Source organism: Numenius arquata, chromosome 19, assembly GCF_964106895.1.
Source record: "Numenius arquata chromosome 19, bNumArq3.hap1.1, whole genome shotgun sequence".
NCBI classification, from domain to species: Eukaryota; Metazoa; Chordata; class Aves; order Charadriiformes; family Scolopacidae; genus Numenius; species Numenius arquata.
The window spans coordinates 1,719,414-1,737,678 of NC_133594.1; the positions used below are offsets into that span (position 1 = coordinate 1,719,414).

Below are 18,265 nucleotides of genomic sequence, written 5' to 3' on the forward strand. Positions count from 1 at the left end.
GGGTTCCTCAGTCCTGCTTTCCGGGTGGGTTTTGCTCATCGGGAAGAATGTGCTGGGGAAATCTGGCTTTTACTGAAGATTTGCTTTCTGCGAAGCAAAGAATGGGTTTCCACAGCCCGAGGAGTCTTTCCCCTCCTCTGCTGAATCTTCTGTCCCAGCCCGTGGGCACTGCAGCAGCTGGAATTTGAGTGTGGCCAACTCAAAACCCTGGAGCAGCCTCTAACCCTGGCTGGGCCGCTGGGCGTCCAGGAGCGTGAGAAACTTGTGAAACACAGAAAACAACCTGTATTTAACATTTACCCTTGTTTTTCAGTACCTAAAGGCCTGGAAGTCCCACGCTGTGGGATCCTTCGTGCAGCTGCAGGCAGTGGGGGACGGCGCTTCTCTGTCCCTTGTGCACGTTCACGGCTGTTCCTGTGGGTGAGAGCACGTGTTCTTCTTTCCCTGGGGCACTTCACTCCAGGCTCGTGGTCCTGGGGCACGAGGAGCTGGTTGGTGTGTTCTGTTGTCAAGCTTTAAATGGTCCTCGTGCTATCGGGGCTCTGTTAATAACCAAATAAACCCCGGTCTGTGAACGTGCAGGGTGTTACTCCAGGTAAAGCCAAGATGGATGAGCAGCAGCTAATCCCAAACGGCAGCAGACGGGGAAGGAAATCCATGCCTGAAGGCACAAGGAGCCCCACCAGGCCCTTGTAGGACACCAGGCTGGATCTGTTGTCCTCTGAGGTTGGGTGGGGAGGTCAGGAGACGGCACTGGCCTGGTCATCGCTGCGCCCAGCGTGGGATATGGCTGGGGACATCCCTGGGAGCCACGTGTCAAGGCCACGAGACACAAATTCTTGTTGCACCACAGCTGATGCGACCCCAGGCGGAGGTCTCTCCTGCCTGCTCGGGTCTTCTCCAGCAGGTCCTGGTGGGTTCTCCCTCCCCAGTTTTGGATACAGGAAACTCCTTGCAGCAAACATCTCCTGGGGACTTCTCCATGTTCCCTCAAAGGCTGCTCAGCTCCTGGTGCCCTTGCTCAGCTCAGCCACCACTCAATAAATCAGAGTAGCCCACGGGTGCCTGGGTTCCATCCAAACCCCACGTGCTGTGGGAAGGTGAGAGATGTGGGCAGGTTGCGTGGACATCCCCAGAGGACACCTCTTTCCTGCCTGTGCTGCAGGTGCAGAGCCCCAGCAATGCGTTTCGCAGCAGCTCTTATTTTATTTTGGTTTGTTTTCTTCTCTTTTTTTTTCAGGAAAGCAAGCTGTTGGAGCAGATGGAAGCATCTGGAAAGGTGGGCAGCAGGGTGGGTGTCTGCTGGCAGTGGGAGCCGGATCTACCCGGGGTGAACTGCGGCACGTCCCGCTCCGGGCTTCGTGGCTGAGCGTGGAATGTCTGGGTGCGCTGTGGCCGCGACGGGGCGGGGAAACAGCCCTTTTTGATCTTTTGAGATCAAAGGAACCCCCAGCTGTGCGGCGCTGCAGCGGGGCTGCGGGCAGCTGGGGCCATCCCCGGCCACCGAAGGAGAAGGGGCCGGCTGCTGGGGCAAGGACCGTGGCTGCGAGTGGCTCCAGGGCCCCCGCTGGGTCAGCTTTGCTTATAGATGCAAAAAATGCATGAAAAAAAAAACCAAAACAAAACACGTATGTATTTATTTATGTGTGGGTGCAGGTGGATATTTTCCTCCTTCCTCGACCCCCAAGGCAGGGTGCTGTGGGGCAGCGACTGTGACCCAGCCATGCCTCGTCCCCAGCAGCGCTTCCAGCCCCCCTGTGGTGACACGGCCGGGGCCACATCCAGCCCTCTCCTCAGCCGTGGTAGTGCCACCGAGATCAGGTAGGGAAGGGCACGGGATAAGCATCTCTCTTGCCCTGATCTTTCCCAGCTGCCCCAGTGCTCCCCCCAAGGGATGGGCCCGTGGGGTGTGATGAGCGTGTCCGTCCTGAGCCGGGAGGTGGCCATCACCCCCACTGTTGAAGTTGAAGGGACCTGGAACTGCTTCTCTCCCTGCGGGAGGTCCTGGCGTGACCGAGCCAGAGCCACCGGGCGAGTTGTAGTGTGGTCGTTTCAAAGGGTGACAATAGCAAAAACCCTGGTTTAATGAGCGCCTCGGCTTTTATGGAATGTAAAACTCTTAATTGAAACAAGCTGGAAACGCAGTTTTTCAGCCTGAACGGAGGCAGCTGGAAGGGAAAAAAAGGACTTTGGGCTCTTCCCTGCTCTGTTTGCCGTGCGGCCACCTTGCTTCAGGCCAGAGCTGCATCTGCTGGCTGAGGCGAAGCCCCGTCCCAAGTCCCACACCTTTGCAAATCGCTTCTATTTTTAAAGGAAAGAAAGAAAGAAAATATATAGCTTGAAAAATGTATGTAAAAATCCCATTTCTTTACTCCTTGGATGCTTGGAAATGGCTTCAGTTCCTCTGGGGTGTTTCACAGACGCCCTCGTTGCGCACTGTAAACCCTTTCGGTGAAGGCTCGTTTGCATGGGAAGCGTTACCATGATTTTCCATCGTTTTTCCATCAATTTTCCAAGCATTTACCATGATCAGCCCTTGTGAAATGAGTCGCTATTTGTGGCGCTGGGGGACGCTGGCGGGAGGACGCTGTGTAGGTGACCGTCCCACCCATCGCAGGGAGACCCACTCGCCACTCTCCATCTTTTCCAAATTATTTTCCATTTTTCCCCTCAATTTGCCCTTTTTTCCCCCAATGTGAGAAGCAGCGTGACCCCAGTGCTTCCCAGCGCAGCAACACGTGCTGTTGGTCCCTGCCCTCTCCCATCGCTGGCCCCGGCACCCACCCCCGTTGCCACCCTGGTCCTGAGCCCGGCCGGTTCCTGGTGGCCCCGCGCCGCCGCCAAGGCCAGCACGTGAGGAGGTGAAACTGCCAAAGACATTTTTCTTTGTTTTTTTCCTTTTTTTTTATTGTCTTAGTGAGGTGGGGATGGAGCTCAGCTGGAGGAGAAAGAAGCAGAGGATTTAAATTGGGTTTTAGGATCCATCCTCTGGACCGGCGGTCCTTGAATGGCTTTAAAAAAAAGAAAATAGATAAAAATCCTCGCTTTGCTTCAAAAAAAGCCATCACCCTCATTTACCTTGGTCTATTTATAAACTGTTTAGAAGGGCCACGATAACCCAAGCAGGATGCGGTGTCCCTAGAAGGGACATTCCCTGGCCCACAGATAAACTGTTTGGGTTATTTAGGACTTGTTAAAGCCGGGCTGCTTACGAAGGTTGGAAATTCTTGCGAAGAGTGAGATTGGGAAGAGCGCGGGGTCCGGCTCCGTGGCCCCAGGACCGTATCCTGCCCGGGGGGGGGGATCGCTGAGCTGCTGCTGGTTTTACCCTGAGCTGGCGGCCGTTCCTGCTTCTCGCTGATGGGTTTGGGATGCAGGCGGGCTGACGGCGCGGAGGGACCCCGAGGGAGCGAGGGGCTGGAGCAGAAATTCGGAGCAGATCAACACAAGGTGGGTGATATCAAAAGGAAAAAAAAATCCCCCACCCATCGCTGATGTGACTGTGGAGTCAGGGGCGGTCGGTAGCACTGTAAAAACGCTCGGAAAAAGGATTGTCTGGGTCTGGAAATGCCCCTGCAGAGCTGCTGCCCCGTCTGCTCGGGCAGCCCCACGCTGATGAACCCGCTGCCCACCGTGGGAAAGTTGATTTTACCATACGCTTTTATTCTTCCCTTTTTGGGGAGGCAGGAGGGGCCAGTTCGGAGGCCGGGGGCCGGGGGGCTGCTCGAGGCTTCCTGTGTCCCCACCCTGGTGGCATTTCCCCTTCTCCATTGCAGGTTCTCACTTTCTGTTTCAGGGCTCCTTGCCCTCTCCCTGCCCGCTCCAGCTTTGCATCCACAGGGGTTATTTCTGGCCTCTACACACATTTTCCCGGCAGCTCCAAGCCTGTGGCCTCTTCAGCCTTTTTTCGCTTCCTTCTTTGACAGATTTCCTCCTTTTTGTAAAGTTTTTCCAACGTGAGGCTGGTGCTGTGGGGATGGGACCCCCTGTCCCAGCGCTGCCGGGGTTCACCCTGGGCCCATTCTGGGCTCTCAGGTCCCGCAGCCCCCCCCCCCCAGAGGCACCCTCTGGGGGTTCCAGGGGTCTTGGAATTGGGGACCCCAAGGGTTCACTTGCCTTATTCTGGTTTCCCGGGGGAGTGGAGGGACCGGGAGCATTTGCATGTGTCGGGGCTGCAGCTTCCGCTAATGAGCCCTGGAGGCGTTTCAGCTAAAAAGGTGACATGCCAAAAAATAGAGGAAAAATCTAAAATTGTTGTATAAGTGGGTGCCCAGCAGCACGGGGCCGTGTGGCCACCCTGACCTCTGGCGATGCTTTCTGGTGGGTACCAACATTGGGGGCTGCCCATCACCTGGGGGTACCCAAACCAGTGGGTGCCGGTCAGTGACTGGTACCAAAAATCTCGGCTCGGTGCTCGTCGTCGTCTCCCCATCCTGGGGACTTGCTTGCCCCTTTTCCCCCGGGGTGGCCCACGGAGGGGGGGCAGAGCCGTGGGAGAGGCCGTGTTTGCGCAGGATTTGCATTCGTGGCTCTGCAGGAAGGGCCGTGGCACCCGCGGCCGCTCCTCACCGATCCCGGCCCAGCTGCTGCTTCCTCCCCGTCTGGGGCCCGGCCGGGGGGGCCCCGGCCTCGAAACCACCAGGGACACGGGGGACAGGGCTTGTGGCCCCCCCAGGTGAGTGGGGGGGACTGGGGTTGGGGGGAGAGAGGGCTGGCCCCAATGCACAACCCTCCTGCCCCTGCACTAGCCCCCTCTCCCCCAGCACGCGTACAGCCCCCACCCCGTTGCTCTGCCCCGTTGCGTGATGCACTGACCCCCCCTGCACGCTCATGGCCCCCCACTGCTCCCCACTCACACGTGGTCCCCCCTGATGCAGAGCCTCCCCTATTGCACTGCCCTGATGCCCACACATGGCCCCCCCCATTGCACACACCCCCCCCCACGTACACAGCCCTCCCCATTGCACATGGGGGCACCCCAATGCACTGCCCTCCCCCCCCCGCCACCAGCAGACAGCCCCCCATTGCTCTGCCCTCCATACAGCCCCCACCCCATTGCATGATGCACTGACCCCCCCCCCCCGCACGCTCATGGCCTCCCCACTGCTCCCCACTCGCATGTGGTCCCCCCCAGTGCAGGGCCTCCCCCATTGCACTGCCCCGATGCCCACACTTTGCCCCCTCATTACACACACACCACACCCCCCATGTACACAGCCCTCCCCCCTTGCACATGGGGCCCCCCAGTGCACTGCCCCCCCCTTGCCTGCACACAGCCCCCCCTTGGCACTCCCCCCACCCCATTGCGTTGCCCCCAACATAGAGCTTCCCCCGCCTCGCATTGCCTCAGTGCCTGTCCCCTGCCCCAGGATGCCCCCAGTGGCACAGCAGCCTGCTTCCCCCCCCACTTTGGGGTGTCAGAGGTCCCTGATGCCCCACAGGGGGGACGCAGCCCCCACCCCGGGGCCGTGGCAGGGGCAGCAGCGGCAGCACAGGGTGGTATTTTGGCCAGGAACATGAGGAGGGGCTGTTTCCCACGGCCCTGTCCCCCGTGTCCCCACCTGCCCGATGGGCAATGCTGGAGGGGTGTCCCTGTGTGGGACACCTCTGGGTGCCAGCGATGCCCCTGCCCTGTCCTCCTGCTCCCCCAGGTGCTCCTCTGGCATTTTTGGCAGCTGCTCCTGACTGCGAGGATGATGGTGGTGGTGACAGGATGATGGTGTCCCCAGCCCTGCATCGCCCCGTCACCTGCATGGGCACTCCACTGCTGTCCTTGTCCCCCCACCCCGGGTCAGACAGGGGCTGGTGGTGGCCACGCTGCCCCACTGGGGTCCCCGTCCCCACGTGCCATCGAGCTCCTCCAGCACCGCGGGGGTCCCACGCGGGTCAGTCCCACGTCTCCACCATAACCTGGAGCTCGTCACCCTCTGCTCTGGCCATGGCCCCCGGCATCTCTCTCTGTCCCCGTGGCTTGGGAGGGGTTTAGAAACCCCATTGCGGGTGCACTTCGAGCCTGCTTCCACCCTCCCTTGGTTTCCTGCTGCATTTTGGAGGCTTCCTGCCCCCCGACCCCCCTGTCCCCACCCTGGGAGCTGGGGACGGCTCACTCTCCTTCCCAATTACAGCCATACTTTTTTTCCTGGGCTGTCCAGGTTTGCTAACAGCCCTCAGGTGGGGGCTGGGAGCTTCTTGCTCCTCTCATTGCTTCTTGTCGGGTTTTTGGAGGGTATCGCTGCTTTTTTTTTTTTTTTTTTTTTTTTTAAATGGTTTTCAACCACGCTGCTTGGGGGAAGCTCTTCCTTTGCAAAAGTCTGAATTCAAGCTAAAAAAATAGCTCTTCTCATGGCTGCTGCCGAAACGCCTGCCCGAGCTCCTCCAGAGGGGACCACCAGCTTTGGGGTCACTCCTCTTTGGCTTCCCGACCCCCAGAGCAGCCCCCAGCCTCCCCGTGCTGGTGGCCACCCTCCAGCTGAGCTCCTGCGCCTTCGTGACACAAAAATCCCCACATTTGCAAGGATTTGTTAGGCAAATCCCCCCTGGCGGCAGCAGAGGTGTGTCCGGCTGTCCGGCAAGGGAGACTTTGTGGGTCCAGGCTGGGGGGACCCTGCTCAGACCATCCCCTTCCCATCGGGATGTGGGGACCTTCGTGTGGATCACAGCCAGGGTGGGATCTGCGCTGTGATGCTCCAAAACACCCCAAACCGGGGGTTTTTTTTACCTCCCTATTTTTGATCCCGGGGAGCTGCTTTCTCAGGGAGCAGGTTCTGGCTGGGATTTTATCCAAAAATAGGAGTTTGGTGGGAAAAAGGTCACTTTGGAACCGTTCTGGCTTTGCCAAATGGGTTTGTTTTTCGGGGAACAGCCTCGGCCGTGTTGTGCAAGCGCAGGTGGGAGGCGGGGGGTGCCGGGGAGGGTTCGGAAGGGCTGAGGGAAGGTTGAGCTGCAGGTGGAGGTGTGGAGGAGCCGCCACGATGAGCCTCGGCACCGCCGGGCACGGAAAGAACCCAGCTGCTTCCTCCGGCTCTCCCTTAACGCAGCTGATGGGAGCAGCGGTTTTCCCCAGGGAGCTTCTGCGCAGCGAGGGCTCGGGGGGGGGCCCGCACCGTCTCTTCCAGGGGTTGGTTCCGCAGCGGCCGTGCAGCCTGGCCCGGATGTCCCCACGTCCCTCTGTGCCGAGGCTGCGAGGGGGCCAAAAGCCTCAGTGGGGTCCGGGTGGACGGGGGCAGCGGAGCGGGAGCCCAGGGACGGACAAACCAACTACTCTGGACTTGCTGTTTTTTCCAGGCTCACCATTTCTTCCCACATTGGCTCATTTCCCACATTGGCTCTATTTTCACTCTGCCTGTTTTCCCTGCTAGGGAGAATCCTCGTCCCCGACCCGCGCCGGCGCTGGGTCGGCCCCGATAACCTCTCTTGGCAGCATCATCGCTTTGACCTTTCCCGGCGACGGGCTAATTACACCCCGGAGGGTGGGGAGGTTTTTGCCTAAACTCGGGGCTTTGGAGGCCGTGCGGGTGATGAGCTCATCCCGCTGCCCCGTCCCTGTCCCGCCGCCCAGGACTCATGATTCCTCGCACGATGCCGCCGTGACGGCAGCCGCCGAGGGGGCCTTAGAGCAAGAGGGGGGAGAGAAAACCGGCCGTCGGCGGCCGTCCCGCGGCACAGGGAGAAGGAAGTGCCGCCGCGGGCCACTCCTCCTCGCCATTTCCTCTCTGCGGTCGGGTTTTTATACGGATGAGAGAGAGGGGGGCAGAGGAGCAGCCGGCCCGTCTGAGGCCAGAGCCCGGGCTCGGCGGCCGAAGGGGAGCACCGGCGGCCAGCCCCGAGGGAGACGCTGTGGGTAACTGCGCTCGGTCCTTCTCTCCCATCCCGCTCCCCACCCCGCGGGGGTCACCGGGGCACCCCCTGGCCACTTAGACCTCCGTCCCCGCCACCACCTTCTGTTCATCCCCTATAGCCCCTTTCCACCAAAACCCACCCTGTTTTTTGGGGGATCCTCCTGTTCCTGGTGGTTTCGGATGCTCCGGGTTCTTCCCCTCCACTTGCTGCCCTTCCCCTCGGTCTCGGTCTTTGGGGTTCAGTGAAAAAATTTGGGCTGGGAGCGGGGCCGGTGGGGTTCGGTGACAAAGAGGCTTCCGGGGTGGCGCAGGGGGGCTTTGCATCACCCTGGCTGTCACCCTGTGGCTGTGGTTTTGGGGGGGGGGGGGTGGGGGCGAACACCTGCACGCCCCAAGCTCGAGCCACGAAGCAAACCACGTTTCTCAGCTTGTTTCCAAGTGGTGCTCCCGGGGAGCTGCAACTTGGGGTGCCGGGGCCGTGCTGGCCTCTGCCACCATCCAGGATTTCTGTTCCCGGCCACTGATCCACGTCCCCTGCTGCAAGGGGCCGTTTTTCTCCGCTTTTCCCCCTGGAAAGGCTCAGTTTTGGACAGAGGGGTTGGCTTTCAGCCGGCAGGAATCAGCCTTTAGGATTTTCCAGCTGGTCCCTTTTCCCAGTAGCTTTGCTAACCCAAAGAGCCCCAGTTTGGGGGTGCAGCTCCCTCCTCTCCGATGATGTTCGTGGGACTCGGCGGTCGGCACTTTAACCAGGGACACCTTTCTCTGGCTGCCATCAGGCCCACGGCTCCTGCAAATTGGGTGCTTTCTACCCTCAAACGCCGCCTGCCCGGAGGCTGCCCCGTCCTGCTCCCCTCCCGGCCCCGCTGCCTCCCCCCGCTGCCCACGCAGGCTCCTCTGTTGTGGAAACCTTGTTTTGGCAGGAGCAGGGTGACACACGAATGCAAATGTTTGGGGAAGAGCTAAAGGAGGAAAGCTGGAGGTTTGTCAGGAGCGGTTCCAGGAGCGAAGTGCAAGTCTTCCCGTGGCGCGGCCGGACTCGGCGCAGAGCGGTGACTAACGGCGTCTACACCAGCACTGGCGATGCTGCAGACCTAATTGTCGGGTTCTTTTTCCTATCGTTTTCACCCAACGTTTAATTAAGCTGCCGAAAGCACATCTCTGCAGGCTGGCACAGCCACCTGCCCCAGCCCTGATCCGACATTGAGCAAGCGGGGCTGCTCTTACAAAATTTAAGTCCTGTGTAAATATCAGCAGGTATTAGGAACTGAGTCACGCTATTAGTGGGATTATTATATGCGTGACTGGACTGATTTCTTGCTGAGGATGGGATTTGGGCCCTCCGCCCTGCCTCGCTCGGCTCACCTGGAGGGTTGGGCATCCCGTGCTGGTGGGATGGATGCGCTGTTTGCGCTCTGGGCTTTTGGGAAAGAGGGTTGGGAGCATGTCCTGGCTAACGAGTGTTCGGTCCTCGCCCTTTCACTTTCTCGGGCTCCCTGTGTGGACACGGAGATGGTAGGAGAGCTGGCTTTGGTTTCAAAGGGTCAAACTGCTTCATGCTTCAGCTCCGGGCAGGGTGGGGGTGGCACCCTGCTGTGTGCCAGAAGCTTCCGTGGGGGAGTCTTTGGGATGTCTCGTTTCCAGCATCCCTCTGCTCCCTAAACCTTTCCCCATAAACTCCCACAGCTCCTTCCTGGCGTTTAATTAACTCCCTCTGCACCTGCGGAGGTTTGGGGCTGAGAAAGCTTCATCGCGTGTTTGTGTGGATGTGTGTCACAGCCCAGAGGGTTGTCCTGGCCCTGGGCTGTGCTCGGTGGTGTCCCCACTCCCTGGGGACCATGGCCCGTGCTGGTCTGCGCCGCAGGGGCTTCTCCCCAGCAGCTTTGGGGACAGCTTGTCCTGTTGGGGACCTTCAGGCACTGTGTGAGCAAGGCAAAGGGTGCAAGATGGGGAGAAGGAAGGATGTGACACCGGGGTGGCGTGTGGGGACAGCCCCCGTCACCCAGCGGCATCCCCGGCAGTGGCATGGGTGGCCCCCAGCTCTCCTGCCTGGTGCTGCCTCTGCCCCTGCTTGTAGGAATCTCGTCCGGCTGGTTTTGCTCTGGGCACGGCCAAATCCTGCACAGGGTCAGTAATTAGCACTCTAAGCTAATTGCTGCTCAGCGATAGCTTGTTCAGCAATTAGCACTGAGGGGAGCCACTTGCCCTGGCTTGGCCCCCACAAGGAGCCGGCTGCTGGTGCATGGTCCAGGACCCGACGTGTCCCCAGGGCAGGGGTGAAGGTTTGGCTTGGCGTGTCCCAGGGTCTCGGAGAGGCCGGGAAAGGAGCCGGATGAAGCGAGAAGGTGGCCAGGACTGTGTCCCAGCGCCTGTGACTCCCCGCGCAGCCCTTTGGCTCACTGGGTGGCCGCCTGCGTCAGCCCGGCGGTGGGGGAAGTAAAAACCTTTGCCGGAGCGTGACATTTGGCAGGTTGGTAACTTCCTGCTGAGCTGAGGCGAGTTAATAACAAATCCTCCGGGGACCTCCTCCTCCCCAGAGATGCCGTGCTTTTTTTCTGGGCAGCCGATGAAAGCGGCTTTTCTCGCCCTGCCCGTGACGGCTTCCTGCTCTCGGGGCTGGTAATGTCACCGCGGCAAACTGTCCTCTTGCGTCAGCGCCGCTGTGGTCCGGAGGCAGCGGGGAAATGCCCTCCCTCCATGACACAGCTCCTGCTGCCACCAGCTTCATGCCGGGCAGGGACGGAGCCGTTCCCGGCACTGCAGCACGTGGGGTCCTGCACCCCGTGCCCACATCCAGGCCTGGAGAGCTGTTTTCTCCTGGGGGCTTCCCCGCTGGGTCCGTGTTTCTTGTCGTGGCGTCCCATTGCCGGAGTGCAGTCCTCTCCTCTTCCTCCTTGTTCGCCAACCAAGGTTTGTCCATGCATTCCCAATGCAGATGGCTTTCCCTAGGGTTGCTCATGTCCCCGTGTTCTCCTGTGTGTCTCCGGGGTCTCGCGTGGGAAGGATACAGTGGCCGTTGCAGGTCCAGGGATGCGAGTGTGTGGGCACATGGGACAGAAAGGACCATGAGGTTTGGAAGGTCGGGGTGCCATGGGGCAGCCCCACTCCTCTCCCCAGAGCCATGTGCTGTTGGCAGGCTCGGTCACAACCACATCAGTTCTCTGCAGCCTGCCTGAGCCCCCGGGGCAGCCCGGGGAGCTGCGTACCAAGGGCTGAGCGCTGGCCGGATGGTCACTCTCGCCTCTTCTCCCTGCGGCAGCAACCGGAGCTGCCTGGCATTGGCAGAACCAGGAAAAATCTCTCCCTGTCCCCAAGGGAGATGCCGTGCCACCACAACCTGCGTGGCATCAGCGTTTCCACAGCAAGGTACTGCCATGGACACTTCCACACCCTGAAAGGTCTCTGCGGGTGTACGGGTGACTGTTTCCTCTGGGGGTGTGCGTGTGTGTGCGTGTGCTGGTGCAGAGGTGTGGTTTTGTGTCTTGCTTATATTTAGCAGATGTAAGGAAACAGGACTGGGCAGCTCTGGTTCAAGCCGCGGTGTCTGCCCCGTGTCCTGCCTCCTGCTCATGGCAGAACACAGCAGAGCTCCCGGCTTCGGCTCCAGCCAGCTCCAAGCTTTCCTTCTGAGTGTGGAGGTAGGGGTGGTTTTGTGATATACATCAATTTGTGCTTATTTAAACTGAATTCATCTGTAGTTTTGCACGTCCAGAGTGTCTTCCAGAAAGTCTTCTTAGGTCTGAAAGTCTCTCTCTCTCTCTCTCTTCCACCTTGCCACTGCTACAGGTAATTGTTCTGCGCATTAGAAAGTGGGATATCTGTCTAATTTTTCTGTTATCGATCACTTCCTGATCTTATAAAGATTGATTTTAAATTGTCTTTTTTTTTTTTTTTTTTTTTAAGAAAGAGGATGATGTGAATGGGCTGCAAGAACCAGGTGAGATGGATGAAGAGCTGCCCTGTGCTGAGGTGGATGGAGAAGTGTCCTCTGCCCTGGAGGGTCTGGGAGGAGAGATGCTCCGCGCGGAGAGCGATACCGAAGGAGAGGCTTCCTGTGCCGAGAGCGATGCAGAAGGAGAAATGCCCTGTGCTGAGACCGACACAAAAGAAGAGGCACCTTGTGCTGAGAGCAGTGTGGAAGGAGAGCTGCCCGGCATTGACAGCAGCGGGGAAGGGGAGATGCCCTGTGCCGAGAGTGATGTGAAAGGAGAAGCATCTTGTGATGAGAGTGATGGGGAAGAAGTACTTGACACTGAAATCCCTGCTGCTTCCAAGAAAATGTCTTCTATTTCTTCTCCCGTGCGGGCAATTATCCGCCTGCGACGGCGATACTGGGTGCAAAAGAAAAGCCGTCTGCATTTAGAGCTCCCTCGAGAAAAATCTCCAGAGCTTGCCCACGCGAGGCTGCTTCAGAGGCAGCTTTCCCTGAACCGAACTGGCCTGTATGGCCATTCCATGTCCTTCCTTAATCAGAGCAGCTTCGAAACCTCCCAGTACTTCACCTTTGACACGTCTGTAGAACAGTACGCGATGAAAAAATGCAGGCGGAAAAAGAATCGAAGGAAATCGAGAATAGTCCTGTATCCAGATAAAACAAAAAGATACCTTCCAGCGGAGGAGAAGAGCAAGGCAAAACGCTGCCTCCTCTTGCTCATCGTCATTATCTTCTTCCAGATTCTCAATGCAATAGAGAACCTGGATGACAACCTCCAAAAATACGACCTGGACGGTTTGGAGAAAACAATGCACCGGGAAGTATTTGGGCAGAAGGTTGCTGTGGAAAGTATTATGGAATTACTGAAAGACTATCTGGCTACCCACATACACAACAAGCCTCTAGTAATCTCTTTAAATGGCCCGACAGGAGTTGGGAAGAGTCATGTTGGCTGGCTGCTGGCCAAACATTTTCGTTCCGTCATGGACAATGACTTTGTGCTTCAGTACTTTGTTATGCATCACTGCCCCAACGGGGTGGCTCCTCTCACTTGCGAAATAGATTTGTCCAAGAAGATTTCTGACATGGTTACAAGAGCCGAAATAGAAGAGAAGATACCATTGTTTATTCTGGATGAGGTTGAACTCATGTCTCCAGTCCTGCTGGATACTCTCAGCCGATTCTTTGAACCAAATCAAACTAACGAGTTCCTCAATGCCATCTACATTTTAATAAGCAACATAGGAGGTGGTGAAATAACAAAGTTTGTCATCCAGAATGCATCCGCTGAGCTTTTGCATCAGCAAAGGGGAGTTGAAGAACTGCTGAGCATCGTCCAGCCTGTACTGATCGATACCCACCCCCTCTGGAAATCTGCGGATATCGTCCCTTTTGTTCTTCTGGAGAAGAGTCACGTCATAAACTGCTTCCTAGAGGAGATGAGGAGGGAAGGGCTGTATCCTGACCAGAAGCACATCGAAAGTTTAGCGAGTCAGCTCAGTTACTACACTACAGGGGACAAGCAGTACTCCAGGACGGGCTGCAAGCAGGTTGTGGCCAAAGTCAACCTGCTGTAGTGATTTACTGAAGAGACCAAGTCCTGCTCTCAGGATTTGCACAGTTCTGGGTTTATGGAGGAGTACGTCACAGCAGACTGTGGTCAAGGTGTCCTTTCTCAGGCCTGCACTGACCGTCCTGGTCGAGGTAGAGGGACAGCAGCCTGGGCTTCTCTGCAACATGGTCTCTGTTCTCCCCCAGATGCTTCACTTGTTCCCAATGTTCTGTGAATAGGTCACCGGCAGCAAAGCCCAAGTGACCTCCCATAAATTGTGAGATGCTTTGTTCCTCACACACTCATTTGGGACACTTTGTCATTAAGGGGTTGTGAGATGAGAACAGACACTGCAGGATACAAACAGGAGGAGGAAATAGTAACTGGGTTACTGTCCCTGCAGTACAGGTAGCCGTGACTCACTCCTTCTCCGGGCTCACAATCTACCGCTCTTGGCTTTTCTTGATCCTGGCTGGTGATGTGCAGAGCAGAGGCTGTGCTGGATGCCTGAAAGAATTGGTAAAATCTGTGGCTCCTCATCCCCGAAATGCGTGGGCAGTCAGAGCTCTGCTCTCTCCAGCTCCTACGTGACCGCGTGCTCCGGAGACTGCTTTTTGGACCCATTCCTGAGATCTTCTGAGCTCATACCTGAGCTCACCTTTGGCACCTCCAGTGAGATTTCTGCCCTGCGAGTCTGTTTGGGCTCGTCTTGAAGACTCTGGGCTGTGCCAGTCGGTGCAGAAATAACCACCGGATTGTTCCAGGTCTGGTGGTGGCAACTTATCCTGGGAGCTCTTCTGCTTTTTGCTTCTGGGTACACTTCACCACGCTCATTATCTAGAAGGCCCGAAATAGCAACTGACAGATATTAAGCAACACACACTGGAAAAGACAGTTTGGGCTGTCTGGGCTGAGAGCAGTGGAAATCCTGGGCTTGTTCCCCATCCTGCGGGGCCAAGAAAGAGGTTCTTTGCCATTGAGACCCCGGGGAGAACGCGCTGCCTGGAAGCACCTCAGGAAAAGCACGTGTCCTTGTTGTGAGCAGGCAAACTGAGCAGATATTTATGATATTGCCTTTTCAGATTTTGGTTTTGTGCCTAAATCCCCTTCTGCAAGTTGCTGTGAATTACCTTATCCATAATCCTGTGGATGTTTGCACTGGTTGTTTGATTTGCCTCTTTCTAATTGTTGGTCTCCAAAGACTTCCGTTGCAAACTCCTGCTTCCAGAACTATTGTCAGGAATAAATCCAAACAATCCTGAATAAAACCAGTCGAAGTACATTTCCTTTATCTGACTGAAATGTGAGTTTCTTCCCAAGTTTCTCTTTCTCTTTTGGATTGGGAGCAGGGGCTACAGCTTTGCTACCTGTCTTTTCGCAGAGCACCTCGGTGCAGCTCCTCAGGGTGCTCGTGGTGAGCCAGATCCAAACCCACACAGCGCGGCAGCGCCCAAAGCTCTGTGCCACACTGCTCCTCCGTCCCCCAGACCTGCACGGGGGGGTCTAGGCTGGAGACCGGGGAAGTGTGTCCTCAGCTGAAATGATGCTGGGCTGGAAAGCCTGTCTGTGGTTTCTCCACTTGAAATTACCCACTGGAGGAGTGTTTTTTTCCTGCAGAATAGCCCGTGAGGGCAGCTGAGGAGCAGGAAGGGCTGCTTGCCTGGCTTAGGGGAAGGGCTCTGGATAAAACTAAACCACCTTCTATGGGCAAGTGTCCACAAAAAGCGATGTGGGTGAGCTGGTTTCCATAGCACAGTGAGACTTTACTATCAGGACAGTTACTGTTTTATTCTGGATAAGAAACACAAGCAACTCAGGGGCCAGGATTCCCTTCCCCTTCCCCCCTGCAAGACGGAGAGAGGTTATTTCTGGTTTCTTCTACCAAGGTCTCTCATTTCTGGGAGAGGAGCTCAAAGCCCCACAGTGTGACAGGAGAGGGAAACGTCACCCACTCCTCCTGGCTGTGGGAGCTGACAATGCCATCAGCATCTATGTTGCTGGGCTGCAGGGTGCTGCCGGAGCAGGCACGCGTGGGTGCTGGATTGCAGATGGCTTTTGTCGTGGCGTCAGGACAGGCATCGGCGCTGATGGCAGCGCTGCCTTCACAAGGGAGGGATTCGGGCTTCCAAGGGCTGTGCAAGGGGCTGTGGGGATCCCTGAGTTGTTCTCATTGGGATTTAGATTGGGTTTTGGCTGTCTGCACTTGTGATGCCCCCACAGGGTGTTTAGCTGTGGCAGAGGCCCCCGGGTCTCTCTGCACCAGCATCACCCTGTGTGAGAGGGCAGGGTGACTTCCAGTGGAGCTGAGCATTTGTGGAGCTCGTTTTCATCCCTCTAAGATTCACCTGCCCTAAACCAGAGGTCCCAACCCTGCCCCAGGTGAGCTGCCTGAGCTTTGCTGAGGCACCAGCCCGTGCCTTTGTATCCCCCAGAAGCTGGGGTGATGCTGGGTGGCTCTGGGCTCACCCTGAGCAGCTCAGCACCCTTAGGCTCAGCAGCGCAGGGCCCATCATGCCTCTGCTCAGGGAGACTGGGGAAATATTGCTCTGTCTCACCTCCCCCTCCACCTCGCCCCACCAACTGCCCCCCACAGCAAAGCTCTCCTGGCTATTTTGCAAAAGGCACGGGGTGCACATGCCCCTGTGCACCTTGAAGATCTGCCGAGGTCTTTGCCTTCCACAAAGTTCCTCTCAGTGCTAAGTAGAGGGGTTCAGCTTTCTGCTGCACGAAGACCACCTCCTCCCTTGGCCAGTGCTGGAGAGGACAATCTGGCTGGTACTGCACACATGGCAGCCCTTCCCATGCAGCTTGTACCTCCGGAAGCCTCCATCAGAGAGCACAGGAACCTCCAGGCCATGGAGAGACTTTTCCTGCCAGAAAATAAGGATGTCTGGCCAGGTTGTCCTCAGTCCCAACTTGCCCCAGCACTTGGATCCCAGCTTAAATGGCTCTTCTGGTTGTCCCCAAACCCAGCCTCCCCCAGAATCGCAGGTCAGACATCTGTCCATCTGTTCCCAGTCCCCAAGCTGCCCTGAGATCTTCTGCAAAGCCACCAGCCCTGCCATGTGCTTTCAAGGCAGTGGAGCTGGTACGAGGGCGATCCAAAGTGCTGAGCACCAGGAGACCGATGGCTCATTTCTCAGTGTTGGGTGCAAAAGAAGCTGGTCTAAGGGAAAGGAACAGCTTAAACGTCTTCATCTCCCATGATGACTGTACCAGCACTGCTGAGGTTCTCCACCTCTGCTTGGCACAGGAGCAGTCTCATGCTGCCTGAGAGTCTGGACAACCTCTCTGAGGAATTGCTCATCCACTGTAGCTGCTCTCACACATACCTGGCCAAGCCCATATGGGAGGTTGCCCATTGAAGGGCCGGTTTGATGAGCTCATCTTGAGAAGTAAACACCTCATCCTGCAGGACATCCGAGGCTGGACTTTGGGGACTAAAGCACAAAGAGCACGGTGGCTTGTCCTTGGTCCCACTCTGTCTCTTGGAGGCTTGGATGTTCCTGGCATGGAACCCAAGGCTCTTCTGGAGAGCTTTTACTGGACAAGTATAGTGTGTGCTAAAGTGCTTTCCCCATAGACTTTTTCCTCCTTAGCCTGACATGGATTTCTTTATCCAATTCCATTTTCCAGGGAAAAAGCTGGTTGAGCTGGAAGGATGGGATTGAAACTGAAGGATGGAGAGAACACCCCCCGGGCTGGGGCATTTGGATGGACTGCTCGTCCTGCTCTTCCCCTGTACAGCCGAGCTGTGAACTGAAGGGCTGGTAGACAGCCCTGACTTCCTCACTTTGAGAGCATCCCGCATGTCTCCCCTGCGCTGGTGGCTCCCTTTGCCCAGTGAAGGGCTCGTTTTATTCCAGTAGCGCTGCGTCCCATGGGTCCAAGTCACCAAGACAGATCACCCTCCTGTTGCCAGCTCTTGCTTCTGAATGCACCGTGCGCTCAGGACAGGGTACAACACCCAACAGAGTAGGGGGACTGCAGGGGGTACCATGCCTCATCCATCTATAAAAGATCTCTTCAGCCCATCTTTACTCTTAATAGCTTCTTTGTGATCAAAAGATCTAGAGATACAACTTTGTAGGAGATATTGCTAGGGATTAAAAGAATTGCTGTGGCTGCATCTTTGTCCTGTCCTTCATCCAGCCCCTCTGGATCCCCCAGGTGAATGGGGGCTGCCTGATGTGTGGGAGCTGCCCCGTAGATCTGCTATGGAGGTGGCAGTAGGTGGCACTGGGAAGGATTCCTTGGTCGGCAGGTGCTCTTTCTGAGTCAGGTACCTTCCTGTCGTGCTTGGAGCAGTAATTTATGGAGAGCAGTTTTGGCCCCACCGTGGGCATGGCACTGCATTTGGCCTGGAGCAAAGCACGGCATGTTCAGTTATTAAAGCACCACTGGGATAACCTTTCCTCATCACAGGCTGGTGGCGGCTCATGGGGACACCAGCAGGTACTCTGCACCCTGCACCTGCATCCCAAAGCCAGAGAGGTGTTTGGGCCAAATCCCCTTTTTGCATTTACCCTGGGGAAAGTGCAGAGTGATTCCAAATCGGTGTATAGTGAGGATGTGGGAGCAGCTGCTGTTGCTTCCCGCGAGAACCTGACAATGATAAGGAGGGTAACAGTAAATACGAAATAGTCCACGTCTATGATAGTGCACAGTGTGGAAATTGTGACCACATTGGTCTGGGCTGTGCTGAAGGTTTTCCCGGGGCCAGACTCAGGTTGGAGGACCCCAGGACCTCTGGATGTGATTGGCATCTATTAGTCATCCCCACGTCAGCCTCACCTGAGAGCTCCTCACACCCCTGGTGAAGCATTTTCTAAGCACGCTCAGGAACCCTATTTAAGCTCAGGCGGTAGCAATCAGTCCCTCTGGGAGCTGTGCTGGAGGGGTGCTGGTACTCAGTTCAGCTCCACCTGTGCCTGGATTATGGGC

The 18,265-nt window shown here is 57.0% G+C and overlaps 1 protein-coding gene across 1 annotated transcript; it reads left to right on the top strand.

Moving 5' to 3' along the window:
• The first annotated feature begins 7,734 nt into the window (after window positions 1–7,734).
• Window positions 7,735–13,346, top strand: TOR4A (torsin family 4 member A). Its single transcript, XM_074161270.1, has 2 exons — window positions 7,735–7,840; window positions 11,743–13,346. Exons 1-2 carry the CDS (start codon window positions 7,735–7,737, stop codon window positions 13,344–13,346), a joined length of 1,710 nt encoding a protein of 569 aa, XP_074017371.1.
• Window positions 13,347–18,265: the final 4,919 nt, after the last annotated feature.

What these genes read in the sequence shown, in the direction of transcription:
- TOR4A (XM_074161270.1), top strand. Translation starts at nt 7,735, where the DNA reads ATGAGAGAGAGGGGGGCAGAGGAGCAGCCGGCCCGTCTGAGGCCAGAG. An exon ending in CCCCGAGGGAGACGCTGTGG is followed by an intron (nt 7,841 to 11,742) that starts GTAACTGCGCTC and finishes TTTTTAAGAAAG; the next exon opens with AGGATGATGTGAATGGGCTG.